General features: G+C 65.8%; 3 protein-coding genes across 5 annotated transcripts in view; 1 reads left to right on the top strand and 2 right to left on the bottom strand.

The window, feature by feature from the left end:
* PNKD (PNKD metallo-beta-lactamase domain containing) overlaps positions 1 to 2890 on the bottom strand; it is a 92109-nt gene extending 89219 nt beyond the window's left edge. Inside the window, exons 1-3 of one of the 2 annotated variants that reach the window (XM_004617145.2) lie at positions 2790 to 2890; positions 1867 to 2038; positions 103 to 523 (exon numbers count right to left, since the gene is read on the bottom strand). In XM_004617145.2, the coding sequence (XP_004617202.1) occupies positions 331 to 523; positions 1867 to 2038; positions 2790 to 2856 (432 nt within the window). In that variant the 5' untranslated portion in view covers positions 2857 to 2890 and the 3' untranslated portion in view covers positions 103 to 330. Of the gene's footprint in view, positions 1 to 102; positions 524 to 1866; positions 2039 to 2789 lie in introns of those variants that run through there. The other variant, XM_004617143.2, reaches the window with a different exon arrangement.
* A 348-nt stretch (positions 2891 to 3238) lies between these two features.
* AAMP (angio associated migratory cell protein) lies at positions 3239 to 8536 on the top strand. Of its 2 annotated transcripts, none has more exons than XM_012934667.2 (11): positions 3239 to 3435; positions 3881 to 4039; positions 5203 to 5322; positions 5513 to 5652; positions 6674 to 6818; positions 6957 to 7040; positions 7124 to 7239; positions 7317 to 7420; positions 7509 to 7599; positions 7695 to 7849; positions 8048 to 8536. In XM_012934667.2, the coding sequence occupies exons 1-11, from the start codon at positions 3315 to 3317 to the stop codon at positions 8121 to 8123; spliced, it is 1311 nt and encodes a 436-aa protein (XP_012790121.1). In that variant the 5' UTR covers positions 3239 to 3314; the 3' UTR covers positions 8124 to 8536. The 2 variants fall into 2 exon arrangements, with proteins under 2 accessions (XP_012790121.1, XP_004617204.1); XM_004617147.3 differs by having other exon boundaries at positions 3241 to 3435; positions 3884 to 4039.
* Positions 8537 to 8639: 103 nt separating this feature from the next.
* GPBAR1 (G protein-coupled bile acid receptor 1) lies at positions 8640 to 11447 on the bottom strand. The gene is made up of 2 exons (XM_004617189.2): positions 11266 to 11447; positions 8640 to 9839 (listed from the first exon to the last, which is right to left on the bottom strand). The coding sequence occupies exon 2, from the start codon at positions 9792 to 9794 to the stop codon at positions 8808 to 8810; it is 987 nt and encodes a 328-aa protein (XP_004617246.2). The 5' UTR covers positions 9795 to 9839; positions 11266 to 11447; the 3' UTR covers positions 8640 to 8807.
* Between the last annotated feature and the right edge of the window lie 2196 nt (positions 11448 to 13643).

Here is a 13643-nt window from a genome sequence, read left to right as displayed (position 1 = left end):
CCTCCAAGTCGCCTGCGCAGGGAGCTGCTATGCCAGGGTGCGCCCTCCTGAGACTCGGCCCTGCCCTCGGTGCCCGCTCCCGGGGACGCACAGAGCCAGGCTGGTTTCTTTCCACTCACACTGGGCTTTTATTTGCCTTGGGCGGCCTTGGCCGTGAGGCGGGGCAGGGGCGGGCGGCGGCGGCCGCTGGGCTTCAGGTGCCCTCTGGTGGCCGTTTGGGAGCAAGGACCTGCAGAGGCCCCGCAGGTGGGACACGGCGGTGGCGGGCAGGAAGGGGGGCAGTGGCGATGCGGGAGGCCACAGTCCAGTCGGCCTGGAGGTGCGGGGGTCTCAGGTCTGCACCCCCGAGTCGCCTTCGGGCGCCCGGGCTGGCTGCGGGGAGGCCCTGAACCTCTGTCCCTTGTACTCGCCCGTATTGGATGCCCGCATGTTGTGCCGAGCCTTCATCTGCTTCACGCGGTCCTTGTCCACTTCCCGCTTGGTGAGGATGAAGAGGAGGATCCCACAGGGGAAGCCGATGGCCCTAGGGGTGGGGAGATGTGCATGGGGCTGGGCGCCCGGCCGGGGCTGGGAGGAGCTGGGGGCAGCAGTGCGGGGCGGGGTGGGGGGGGTGCGGCGAGGAGCTCATGCCAGCTTCACCCCCTCTCAACCCGAGCGGTACCTCGTGGGTAGAGTCGGCCCCTGTGCTGGCTGCTCACATCAGATCCTGCTGCAGCTAACAGCCATCATTTCCCGGCCAAGTCCCAGCTCCTAAGCACGGCACAAAAGGCCACATGTGGGGAGGTCTCTGCCTGCCCTCTCTCCTGCCTTCCCCTGTGGCCTGAATCCCCCCTACAAACACACAGACACACACACGCATACATGCATACACACAGATACACACAACCACACACAGACACACACACACACACACACACACACACACACACACACACACTCCTGCACCACTGCCAGACGCAGGATTCTCCAGACAGCCCACCCTGGTTCCTCTTGCCTAAACCGACCCTCCTCCCCAAAACCCTCTCCCTTCACTCTTATCTACTCCTTGGAGGGCACCTTGGGAGCGGGGGTAGGACCCGGAGGCTTAAGACTTGGTCAAAGCTCCCGGGTCTGGAGCCGGAATAACAGTCTGGCAGGTTGGGAACGTGCCCTGCATGCAGCTAACCCAGGTTCAATCCCCGGCACCTGCCATGGTCCCCCGAGCCCTGCCCGGAATGATCCCTGAGCGCACAGCCAGGAGTAAGTCCTGAGCACTGTCGGGGTGTGACCTCCCCACCACCCCAAACAAACAAACAAACAAAACCAAAACAAAATACGAAGACACAAAACTCAGGTCTGAGCCTCGGATCCCTATTCTGTAAGGTGGGGAGGTGACATTCATCTCCGAAAGACCAGAAAGACCAAAACGTGAGACGCTGTGAAGTATGGACACGCCCCGAGCACGGAGACCGCACGGCGGACTGGCCCCTCCTTTCCCTTTAACGGCCCCTCAATGACACTTCCTTACGCCAGTGCGACCCTAGGAGCCCCTGCGCCCCTAGCAGACCCTCCCAGTCTCAGTTCCTCTCCATGAGCGCGCTCTCTTGGGACTTGTCCCCTCTGCCCCCCCAAAGAAGAGAAGTTAAATTTCAATCAGAGGAGCAGAGCTCGCTCCACGGATAAGCCACTCCACGCCCCCCGAAACCTCCCCGCCTGTCCTTGGCGCTCAGCAGCAATACCCACCCCCACCACCTCGGACTGAAGTTTAGCACCTGCAACTTCTGTGTTTCCGGCTCTCACCGGCCCCTGATGGATGCCAGCCCACCACCATCACCACCCCGACCCCGACCCCCACAGCGGTGGGCAAAAAGGTCGGTCAAAACTCACCAGGCAAGTCCCACGGCTTTCATGGGGTTCTTGCCCCTCTTCCTGGGAATGTATTCCAGCTCAGGGGACAGCGGCTCGGGCTCCTCCTCCTTGCATTCCGGGTTGCTGTGGGTTTGCAGCCCCCGGGTCCGGTTCTGGGAAGCCTTGTTAGTGGTGGCTCCGGAGAGGATCCCTGTGGATGGAGGGAGGCAAGGTCAGGAGGAAAGGACGAGAACAAAGCCCCAAGGAGGAGGAGGAGGACTAGGAGCAGGAGGACCAGCAGAGGCGGAGATCTGCGGGAGGATGGTGACGACAGCCGTGTGGAGTAACAAGTGCCAGGGAGAATCCAAAGCAAACGGGAAAATCGCCAGACGAGGTGGCCCATTTGGAAGCCACTTGCACGTCACTGCGGGCTCGGCACCCTGGTGCCGGGGCGGGGAGCGCGCTCGGGGCGCGAAGGGCTGCAGTGGGACCCGCGGGAAACGCAGGAACACCCGAGCCAAGGTTTCCCGACTGCAGCGCGTTGGACCTCTCCACCTGCCCCGCTTGTCGTCTCGGAGAAGAGGGAGCTGGAGCCCGAGCTTCGCCCAAGGTCAAACTGCTAATTACCCGGGCTGGAGCCCGCGCCTCCAGCAGCCCGGGGCTGTCCCTCTGCACTGCGGTGCGTGGGAACCACCTGGAGCACGGGAGTCTATTAAAAAAAAAAAAAAAAAAGCCCTCCTCGGGGGCTCCCTCTCGCAGCCAGACCCCAGGCAAATCCCGGAGCCTAAGGCGGGGAGGCGGTGACCTCTAGAGAGCATCTCCGAGCCCCCCACCTCCTCACCATCCTGCAGGGGGTGCACGCAGGAACCGACAGCCCTGACCTGCGCTCGCTAGACCGCGCCGGGACGGAACGCGGGGACGTTCCGGCAGCCCCTGCCCACCCCTCGGTCCCCTCTCCTTACCCCGGAGGACGCGGGCATTTCTGGCCCCCCGGCCCTTCAGAGCCGTGGCAGCTACCACCGCCGCCATGTTCAGATCCCACCCCCCCCTTCGCCGCGCTCCCCGCCGGGAATTGTAGTTTGCGTAAGGGGCCTCCCCCGCGCCTTCCGTCCTGCCTACCGACCAGAAACTACAACTCCCAGAAGCCCGTGGGGGCGGACCCCGGGAGAACTACTCTTCCCAGGAGACCCCGCAGGCGCGCACGCTCGCTTGTTTCCCTCTTGTTGGGGGGTGGAGCCAGATGGGGCGGAGTTGAGGGGCTCGAAGCCACGCCCCTCCGGCCCCGGTCTCCCCGTTCCGCCCGGTGATTGGTAAGGCCACCCGTCGCCCTCTTTGCCCATTGGCCCCGCGGCCGTCGCTCTTCCCGCCCGGCGAGTCGCCTCCGCCCACTTCCTCTCGGGAGGCGGGGCTCGAGTTCCGCGTCGTCGCGCAGGGCTGACTCTGGGAGGCGTTTGGGCCCAGAGAAGTGGATCCGCCGCCGGTGCCGCATGGAGTCCGAATCGGAGAGCGGGGCCGCCGCTGACACCCCCCCACTGGAGACCCTAAGTTTCCACGGCGATGAAGAGATCATCGAGGTGGTAGAACTGGATCCCGGCCCGCCGGACCCGGGTGAGAACTGCCGTTCCTCGGGCCGGGGGACGGGGAAGGCGCTCTCACCCCTGGCCTCTGACCCCGGCGCCCCCCCGTCCCCCGCCGGTCATTCCTGCCGACCTTCTTCGCCCTCCCCGGCCCCCCACCCCACTTAGTTCTCAGGCCGGGCCCGGGTGGGGGCTCCCCCGCCGCCGCCGCTGGCCCTTCCCCTCACACACCCCCTTCCCGTCATCCCCTCGGCCCTCCCCCTCCACCCCTGGCTCCGGCCGAGCCCGGGTCCTCCTCGCACCCCTCCGGCCCCGCGCCCCCCGCCCCGCAAGCCCGCCCGCCGCCGCCCCCACGGCTCTGTGACCTCGCGTTACCCCGCGTCCACCCTCCCCGCCCCGCTGCCCATCGCTCCCGCCGAGCCCCGTCCCGGGGCGGACTCTGCCCACTACCCCCGCCCCCTCCACCCCTTCCCAAGCAGATGATCTGGCCCAGGAGATGGAAGATGTCGACTTCGAGGAAGAGGAAGAGGAGGAAGAGGGCCACGAGGAGGGCTGGGTGCTGGAACCCCAGGAGGGGGTGGTGGGCAGCATGGAGGGCCCGGATGACAGCGAGGTCACCTTTGCCCTGCACTCAGGTGGGTGTTTGCACCAGCCGCTGCGAGGGGCTACTCTCTCCCAGTCCAGGTGGGCTGTTTGCGCTGGGAGCCGGGCCGGGCTGCTGCGAGCCCCGCCTCCGGTGGGATGGGCTGGTGGCGGGCTGGTCCCCTCCGGCAGCTCCTCCTCCTGCCGCTTCCCTGGTACTTTGGGGGTTGTTTGTTTGGAGTCCACACCCAGGGTTGCCCAGGGGCTACTCCAGGCTCCCGCGCCTGCGACGGAGGGGTGGGGGGGAGGACGACGACACGACGTGGGGGGTGGGAGACCACGTCGTGCTGGACATGACACCCGGTCCCGCAGCCTGCAAAGCCTGTGCTCCAGCCTCCTAAGTCATCTTCCTGGCCGGCACTTTCCAGTTTCGGAGCTTTTGAGCTTTTTCAACTGTTTTGTTTTGGGGAGCCCCCCACCCCCGTAAGCACAGCATAAGGTCCATCCCTTTGAGCCTGGCCCCAGGCCCTAGCAGCTCAGTTTTGTTCCAGGGACTCGACTTGGGGAAAACTTTTTTTTTTTTTGGAGGGGCAGGTGCATACCCTGTAGTGCTCAGGGCCTACTTCTGGCTCTGCTCTCAGGGGTCACACCTAGTGGGCTTAGGTGACGGGGATCAAACCCTGGCAAGCTGCATGCAAAGCAGACCCCCTACCCACATTCTCCAGCCCCGTGAACAGTTAGTAGATGATACGGGGTGGTTGGAAGTTAGAGGGAAGCGTTACCTTTCGAGCACGTTTGAAAGAACTCTTTGACACCGAGCTCTTTGGTTGCTTTTTTTTTGGGGGGGTGGGTGTCACACCCAGTGATGCTCAGGGGTTACTCCTGGCTCTGCACTCAGGAATTACTCTTGGCAGTGCTGGGGGGACCAATGTGGGATGCCAGGGATCTGCCCCGGGTCAGCCGCATGCAAGGCAAACGCCCTCCCCGCTGTGCTATCGCTCCGGCACTTAGCTTTTAATAGGTGAAAGGTCAGACTGTGGGTCACTCTTCACCCCCCACCCTGGAGGACCCCTCGCCCTGCACAGACCCTCCTGTTCCGGCCTCACGGCGGGTGGGGGGGCTGGTCAGGGAGCCGTGTGGTGGGGGTCCACCCTGTTCCAGTGGGGGGTGGGGGGTGGCGAGAGGCCCCTGACTGGTGGACGGTCTCTTGGGACAGCGTCTGTCTTCTGCGTGAGCCTGGACCCCAAGACCAACACGCTGGCCGTGACAGGCGGCGAGGACGACAAGGCCTTTGTGTGGAGGCTCAGCGACGGGGAGCTGCTCTTCGAGTGTTCGGGTGAGGGCCAGAGACGCAGCCGCCTGCCCGTGTGCCCGAGAGGACCCACCATGGTGTCCCCCGCCTCCCGCTGCTCGCCCCTGCCCTGCTTCCTTCCTCCTCTCTGGCCGCTCGGGCCTGGGCTGCGTCTCCCCCGGTCCTGTGCTCCGGTAGCGGGACCTGAGGCCCCTCCCGGTGCGTGTCTTTGCAGGCCACAAGGACTCTGTGACCTGTGCCGGGTTCAGCCACGACTCGACCTTAGTGGCCACGGGCGACATGAGCGGCCTCCTGAAAGTGTGGCAGGTGGACACCAAGGAGGAGGTCTGGTCCTTTGAAGCTGGAGACCTGGAGGTGAACTCGCTGGGAGGGGGCTGGGGGCGCCAGCGCGCTGTGGGGGGGTTCCACTTTCACCTGAGCAGCGCAGCCCCAAGGACGGCTAGGGTGTCCCCCCCGAATCTCCTCTGACCTCAGAAGCGGGGGGAGCTTGGGTGGGGCTCAGGGCGCCAGCTCCTGCCACGGGGGAAGGGGATGGGGCGCAGGCCACCCGCCAGCCCTGTGCTGGGCTGGCTCCAGCCTGTCAGGTAAGTGAGGCGCGGCCCTGGGGTCCTCACTGGTGGCCAGATGCCCTAGGGGTACCCTTCAGGCCAGGGAAACAGCTTTATTACTGTACGACAGGAATGAGGCACTTGCCTGGCACGCGCCTGCCTGGAGTTCAGTCTCTGGCATCCCAAATAGTCCCCAGGGCCCCTCCAAGAGAGATCCCTGAGCACTGCCAGGTGTGGCATTCAAACAAAACGAAAAATTCATTACTTAGGACCCCTGGGAGTGACATTGCGCATTTGGGGCCTCTGGGGTGGGGTGTGGGATGGAGGTAGGAGAGCGTGACCCCACACGAGCACACAGGCCTCGGGTCCTGCTTCTGGCTGGGGACTCGTTACTGCTGAGTTTAAGATGCACATGTTGGGGCCAGAGCGATAGTACAGTGGGGAGAGCGTTTGCCTTGCACGCGGCCGGTCTGGGTTGGATCCCCGGCATCCCTTATGGTCCCCTGAGCGTTGCCGGGTCCAGGTGTGACCCAAAAAGAGAAAAATAAAAGATGGAGACATGTGAGGCTCGGGGGCCACGGTGTAGCTTGGTGGTAGAGCGCGTACTTGGCATTGACAAGACCCTGGGTCTGATCTCAGCACCAAAGCAAAGCCCCTTCCACCCCCCAAAAAAATCATTTCTACTTGGAGTGGGGAAGCGGGGGGTGGGGGAGCGGCAGCTCAGGACGGGAACGGAAGAAGAGGAGGGGGAGAGGAGAGAGCCCCCTGGCCCCGGCCGTGTGAGCGGGAGGCCCCCGTCAGGGCTCACACTCCCTCCCTCTGCCCAGTGGATGGAGTGGCACCCCCGGGCCCCGGTGCTGCTGGCGGGCACGGCTGACGGGAACACCTGGATGTGGAAGGTCCCGAATGGCGACTGCAAGACCTTCCAGGGCCCCAGCTGCCCCGCCACGTGCGGCCGCGTCCTCCCTGACGGTGAGTGCCACGCCCGCCGCTCCTTCCTGCCGGGAGCTGGCGGCGCCCCTGCACCCCTACCGGGAACTGCGCCTCTGCCGCCCCCTCTGGGCTCATGCCCGCTGCCCCGCGCCTCACCCGCCGCCCCTGGCCCCTTAGGGAAGCGAGCCGTGGTGGGCTATGAAGACGGCACCATCAGGATCTGGGACCTGAAGCAGGGAAGCCCCATCCACGTCCTGAAAGGTAACGGCGCGGAGGGCGGGGGCGGGGGACGCACGCAGGCAGGAGGAAGAGTCTGACAGAAGCCCCCCCCCTCCGCCTCCCAGGGACTGAGGGTCACCAGGGCCCACTGACCTGTGTGGCCACCAACCAGGATGGCAGCCTGATCCTGACGGGCTCCGTGGACTGCCAGGCCAAGCTAGTCAGTGCCACCACTGGCAAGGTGAGCCCCCGCCCCCGCAGCCCCTCCCTCCCTCCCCGCCCCCCAACACCCCTCCTCTGAGCCTCCTGCCCGCCTAGGTGGTGGGCGTCTTCAGGCCCGAGACGGTGGCCCCCCAGCCCAGCCTGGGCGAGGGCGAGGAGAGCGAGTCGAACTCGGTGGAGTCCCTGGGCTTCTGCAGCGTGTGAGTGCTGCAGGGCTGCAGGGCTGCGGCCGGGAGGGAGGGGCCCCGCCCGCCCCATCCCTCCTCCAACCTGCGCCCCTCCCCCCAGGATGCCTCTGGCCGCTGTTGGCTACCTGGACGGGACCTTGGCCATCTATGACCTGTCCACGCAGACGCTCCGGCACCAGTGTCAGCACCAGGTACCTGAGCGCGGCTCCCGGCCTCCCGCCCCCGCTCGCCCCCCCTCCCAGAGCGCGGGGAGCCCCTCCTGACGGCCGCCTCTCTGCCCGCGCAGTCGGGCATCGTGCAGCTGCTGTGGGAGGCGGGCACGGCCGTGGTGTACACGTGCAGCCTGGACGGCGTGGTGCGCCTCTGGGACACGCGCGCCGGCCGCCTGCTCACCGACTACCGCGGCCACACTGCCGAGATCCTGGACTTCGCCCTCAGCAAGTAGGCATGGGACCGGGGAACAGGGCAGGGGGGTTGGGGACCCCCGGGGCGTACCCGCCCCAAGCTCCCTTCACTGGCTTGCTAGGCTTCGGGGGTCCTGGGGGTGCGGTGGAGGCGGCTACTCAGGGTCCCCAGGTCGCCGGTGTGAGCCCGGGCCCTGTGGCCCCCGCCCCGCCCACCGTCCCTCTCTGCCCGCAGAGATGCCTCGCTGGTGGTGACCACGTCGGGGGACCACAAAGCAAAAGTCTTCTGTGTCCAGAGGCCTGACCGCTAGGGGCCGCACCTGGGCCCTATACCTGGGGCAGGGGAGACCCCGCCTGTGCCCGCAGAAGGGAAGAGGAGGGCGGGGCTCGGACTACTCTCCCCCCTTCAGATGCCTGGCCCCTCGGTCCCTCCTGCCCCCCCACTCCCACACACCCTCCACCCCCCGCACCCAGACCCTGTCCGGGCCTGTCCCCCTTCCCTGGCCCCTGACCCAGCCCGGCGGGGCCTTCCGAGGCCTCTTTCTCTTTCGCTTTCCTTTGCTGGTGTGAGCCATGGGGGGTGGGGGGGCGATTTGTATGTGGGGAGTAGTCTTGGTGGCTGCCTTCCTTTCCCTTCCCACGTCTGGGGGGGGGGCGGAAAGGAGGAAGAAATACTAGTGACAGATTTTAAAAGATGTAAATAAAATATACTTCCCAGAGAGACGGCAGTGTGACCTGTGTGGTGGTGGTGGGGACACGGGGAGGCACAGAGGGGCATGGGGCTCGCGGGGGCCAGGCTTGGTGCCCCCCACCTTCTCCCGGCTCCTGGGTTGGGGGGGGGCCTCGCCTGCCGCTTCTCGCTTCCGAGATAAGGAACCAGGTACGACCCAGCGGCCGGAGGCGCTTTATTCTGAGAGTGTTGGGGTGCAGGGTGGGGGGTCCAGCAGGCGGGAGGGACGGAGACTCCCAGGAAGAGCAGGGGCCCTCCCCTTGGCTCAAGGCAGGTCGGTGCTGCCCAGGCTGGCCGTGTGGTGGGCCGGGCCGGGCTCGGGGCTGGCCCGGGAGGCTGTTCCCCGCAGGCCCCGGAGCCAGCGGCTGGCGGCCGCCCTCCAGGGTGCCGTGTAGCGCTGGTCGCCCAGCCCCATGGCCACGGGCACCACGGCCGCGCTGGCACTGCCCAGCGAGACGAGGGCCAGCAGGGTGCCCGGGTCCAGCGGGGGCCGCTGCTCGTAGGCCTGGATGGACAGCAGCAGGACGGCCACGTAGGGCCCCCAGCAGAGCCCGAAGAGCAGCGTGGCCCCGGCCTGGGCCCGCGCCTGGCGCCAGGTCAGGGCCCTGGCCAGGGCGGACGGGGTCCCGCGGCACACGGCCCGCTCCAGCCGCCGGATGTCCCGCAGCTGGCGGTGCGCGGTGGCCAGCACCCGGGCGCAGAGCAGGGCCGCGGCGCCCACGGCGGGCAGCAGGAGCCCGTAGACCTCCAGGTAGAGGTAGGGGGCGGGGAAGACGGCCTGGGAGCTGCAGTTGGCCCCGGGCGCCCAGCGGTTCCAGCCCAGGGCGGGCAGGCTGGCGAAGAGCAGGGGGCCGGCCCAAGCCAGGAGCAGGGCCGGCCGCGGGCTCCCCCGGGGCCGCAGGGGCCGCAGCACCGCCACGTAGCGCTCGCCGTGCACCAGCAGGAGGTTGGCCAGCAGCGACAGGAAGGAGAAGTTGGGGGCCAGGTAGAGCAGGAGGCAGGGCCAGTAGCCGCGCGGGCTCTGGCTCCACAGGCCGGGCAGCGAGGGCAGCGCCAGCCCCGTGAGCAGCCCGGCCAGCAGCAGGCTCAGGAAGAAGCAGCCGGCGGGCGGGCTGCGCAGGCGGCGGTCCCTGGCGATGCCCAGGGCCAGGAGCAGGTTGGCGGAGACGATGAGGATGGCCAGGGCGAGCGAGAGCCCCAGGACCCCCGCGGGAATGGGGCCGGGGGCCGCCCTGGTGCTGTTGGGTGTCATCTTGGGCCTCGGGCCGGGGCAGGGGTGGAGCAGCTGCCGGCGGGCCTGGGGAGAAAAGGGGGGCGGCCAGGGTGAGAGTCGGGGTCCCGGTGGGGCCTTGCTCCCGCCTGCAGGTTGCTGAGCATGAGGGTGTGTGTGTGTGTGTGTTGCATGTGTGTGCGTGGTGTGTGATTGTGCACATGCGCGCGGGTCCCGTCCCTCTGCACCGTTCATGAACTGTCCCTTACAGTGGGGCAGCCACATGCATTATTGGGGCAGCTGCAGTGGAGGTGGCGGCCCCTTCGCCCCTTTCTCTTTCTTATCTGCGGGCGGGCGCGGGCAGCTGTGTTTGAGCCTCTGTGTGGACAGAAGGCGGAGACCCACCCAGCGCCCAAGCCTCTGGCCATCCCTGCCTCCATCTGGCCAAGCCTTGAAATTAGCCAGCAGGGAGGTGAGGGCGGGCTGGTGAGTCCATGCCGGGCCCGACGCTCAGGGCCTTCCTCAGCCAGGCGGGGAGGGGGGGGCCGAGGGGGCCCATGTTGGCCCCGTGGTTAGACCCAGAAGGATTTGAGGGGTGTGTGTGTGTGCAGGGGGGAGGTGGGGGTGGAAGAGTCCTGGTCCGATTCTCTTCAGCACTGGAGCAAGTGGGGTGCTCTGTCCCCACACCCCTGCCTCCATCTGCCCTGGAGGGCCAGTTCCGCCCAGTGAGCCACCTCCGGGTAGGACTTCCAGCCCATAAACCCCAGCCGTGCACAGCCCGCTAGCAACAGCGCCCTTCCTGGGAGCTGGCGGGGGGGGGGGGTGGTGGGCGGGGGACAGGGTGTGCCCTGGAGGGGAGGAGAGGGCACCCCAACCCCGGGGGCTGCAGCGCAGAGCGAGGGGGGAGAGGCTCTGATCTGTCACAGTCCTTCCCTGTCCTCAGCTCTCCACACACACACACACCAGGGGGGACAGAGCCCTGGACTGAGGGAGTCCTTTAGAGGGTCCGGCACCCCTCTCCGCTGCCCTGAGTGCAAGGATGTCGCCCCTCAATACCCAGCTGCACCCCCCCAGGGGGGGCAAACCAGGCGCATGAGCTGTTGCCCCCCTTCCTCCGTCCTCCGCCCATTTCCTCTTCCCCAATTGTCCTCCGTGTCTTCTGCTCCCCAAGTCCTGTCCTCTACAGCCGCCCTTGTTTCAATTCCTGTGTCCAGCCCCGACCCCACCCCACCCCCGCTGCTTCACCAGCCGAGCACTCCCGACCCCCCCAATTTAGACAGGGACCCCAGCATCCCTGGGCAGTCGCCCTGCCTTCCCGCCCTCCCGCCCTCCCTCTCTCCCCTGAAGTGAGGTCCAACCCCTTCCCCTTCTAACTGCAGGGTTGCCCCCCTCCTCCTCCTCCTCCTCCTTCTCCTCCCCCCACCCCTGCCCCCGGAGGTATACCCCCAGGCCGGGTGCTGCCAGGTTGCAGAGTGCAGGGCGGGGGAGCCCCAGGAGTGCCGGGGGTACTCACATGGCAGTCGGGGACAGGTGTGGCGTGCCCAGCCTGGGCCCTCCCGAGTGTCAGGGGGTGGCCCCCGCCGCCCCCAAGGGCCGTGGGGTGACGCGTGGGGTGCTGGCGGCTGAGGGCATGGTGTGAGCCGCGGGGCGCCCGTGGGGCGGCAGCCCGCGGTTCCGGAGGGATGGGGCTGCGAGTCTCCCGGCCGGCCCCGCCTCCGGGGGTGGGACCTGGCCCCGGCGGAGCGGCCGCCGGGAGGTGGTGGGGGCTCGGTCCCCACAGTGCTGTGCCCACACTCTCTCTCCCCATGGCCGCCGGTGCCCACGTGCCCCCCTCACCGGGCGGGTGGGGGCGGGGAAGGGGGGCTCCCAGCTGAGGTCACTCCAGGATGGAGCCCTCTAACCTGGGCACGGCGGGGAGGCAGCTCATGAATAGTCATGCGACGCGCTCCCCTCCCCGTGACTCCCGCCGGTGATCTGTTTAGGCGCCTGGACCCCCAGAATGGTGGCCAGCCAGCCCCTGAGTCTGCTCCAGCGGATGTGTGTGTGTGTGTGTGTGTGTGTGTGTGTGTGTGTGTGTGTGAGTGAGATGGTGGGTTGTGTGGCGGGAGGGGGCGGGATTGCTCTGGTGGATCTTCACCGTACCCCCATCCTATCACATGATGGCTGGGCAGGCCCGGGTTGCTCTCCGGGAACCCAGAATCCGGGAATACGAGTCATTCTGCTCTTCCTGCCTCTGCCAATATTCTGATGGAGATGCTACAGATGGCCCCAGTGGGGTGGGGGACTTTGGGGAAGTTACCGCCCGGCCTCAACTTTCCAGCCTGAAAAATGGGAAGCAGCGAATCCAACTCTCAGGAGCGCCATCCATGGGCTTACCAGGTGGTCTACCCAGGACTATCTTGAAAGGCGGGCGTCTACACACACTCTCCTCCGCCCTCCTCCGTGAGGATGAAGAGGGATGAAGAACGGGTCTCTAGCTCTGAGAACCAAGGCGGCACTCTTTCTTTTCGGGTTACACCCAGCGATGTGCAGAAGTTACTCCTGGTGAGGATCAGGGGACCATGTGGGATGCCGGGGCTCGAACCCGGGTCTGTCATGTGCAAGATCTTACCTTATTCCCTACCTGTCGTACTTTCACTTTGATCCCTTATTTCTGTTCGTGGTTTTGTTTGGGGGTCACATGCAGTCAGTGCTGGGGATCAAACCTCGGGGTTCCCACATATCAAGCCTGCTCTCAACTCCTTGAGCCATCATTACCCTGGCCTTTGGTTTCTATTTTATTTATTTATTTATTTATTTATTTATTTTGCTTTTTTGGTCACACCCAGCGATGCACAGGGGTAAGTTACTCCTGGTTCTGCACTCAGCAATTATCCCCTGGTGGTGCTCAGGGCTTACTCCTGGCTCTGCACTCAGGGGCCACTCCTGGCAAGCTCAGGGGACTATACGAGGTGCTGGGGATTGAGCCTGGGTCGACCGTATGCAAGGCCGGAGCCCTTCCTGCTGTTCTACCTCTCCGGGCCCCTGTTTTGTTTTTAAAAGCCATGTGAACTTGGGCAAACTGATACAGTTTGGTCTTGCCTTGGTTTCCTCATCTGTGTAATGGGCTCTCATCTCAACCCCGTAGGAAGAGACCACATGAGGTTTCTGTGTTTCAAGGAGTGCCCGAGCTCTTGCTGAAGAGCGCGCTGATAAACTCCTGAGGCCTTGCCTCCGGCCACCCAACCCCTCTACAGAGAGGTCCTCTGAGGGATGGAGAGATAGGACAGGGGGTCACAGCTCTGCCCGCAACCAACCAACCAACCACAGTTTGGTCTCTGGCACCATGTGAGGCCCTCCATGCACCGTTCGTTATTAAACTCTCCCACCAAAAAAAAAAAAAAAAAGGAATTCTGCTCAGAAAGGCCGAGCTCTGGGAAAGCAAGAGAGACACTTGCTCCAGTGCTCCAGGAGGAAAACAGGAAACTGCATTCAGTGAGAGGAAGGGCAAGACCACGGCAAGGAAGTGCCCGCTGAGCCGCCTGGGCCGAAAACTCAGGTTTGTAGCATGGCTGCCTCGGGTAACGCAGGGTCCAGAGGGAGATTAGGAAACTGGGGTGCGGGCCGGGCAGTGGGAGCGCGCAGGAGCTGTGGGCTTTGGAGCTGTGTGTTGAGAGGGAGATGGAGCCCCCAGGTGTCTGCTGGCCGCCCCCCCTTCCCGCTTGCCCGGCGGTCAGCAGGCCCTGAGAGGCAGGCAGGGCTTCTTTGGGGCCCAGACTTGAGAAGGCAGGGAGTGGCCTGCAGCTTCTCCGCCATCCTCCAGGGAGCTGGCGCGGGTAGGGGGGCAGGAGCCCGAAGTGCCCCCCCTCCCCATCCCGCCCACTGGCCAGTCCGGCTGGAGTCAGAGGCTCT

Source organism: Sorex araneus, chromosome X, assembly GCF_027595985.1.
Source record: "Sorex araneus isolate mSorAra2 chromosome X, mSorAra2.pri, whole genome shotgun sequence".
In the NCBI taxonomy this organism is placed as follows: domain Eukaryota; kingdom Metazoa; phylum Chordata; class Mammalia; order Eulipotyphla; family Soricidae; genus Sorex; species Sorex araneus.
Note: the sequence above shows the minus strand (reverse complement) of the source record. Positions and strands in the feature narration are given on the sequence as shown.

Excerpts from the sequence above, each read along its gene's own strand:
- AAMP (XM_012934667.2), top strand. The coding sequence starts at position 3,315 with ATGGAGTCCGAATCGGAGAGCGGGGCCGCCGCTGACACCCCCCCACTG. Across the intron at positions 4,040-5,202 it reads CACCTTTGCCCTGCACTCAG|CGTCTGTCTTCTGCGTGAGC; the intron begins GTGGGTGTTTGC and ends CTCTTGGGACAG. Across the intron at positions 5,653-6,673 it reads TTGAAGCTGGAGACCTGGAG|TGGATGGAGTGGCACCCCCG; the intron begins GTGAACTCGCTG and ends CCCTCTGCCCAG.
- GPBAR1 (XM_004617189.2), bottom strand. The coding sequence starts at position 9,794 with ATGACACCCAACAGCACCAGGGCGGCCCCCGGCCCCATTCCCGCGGGG.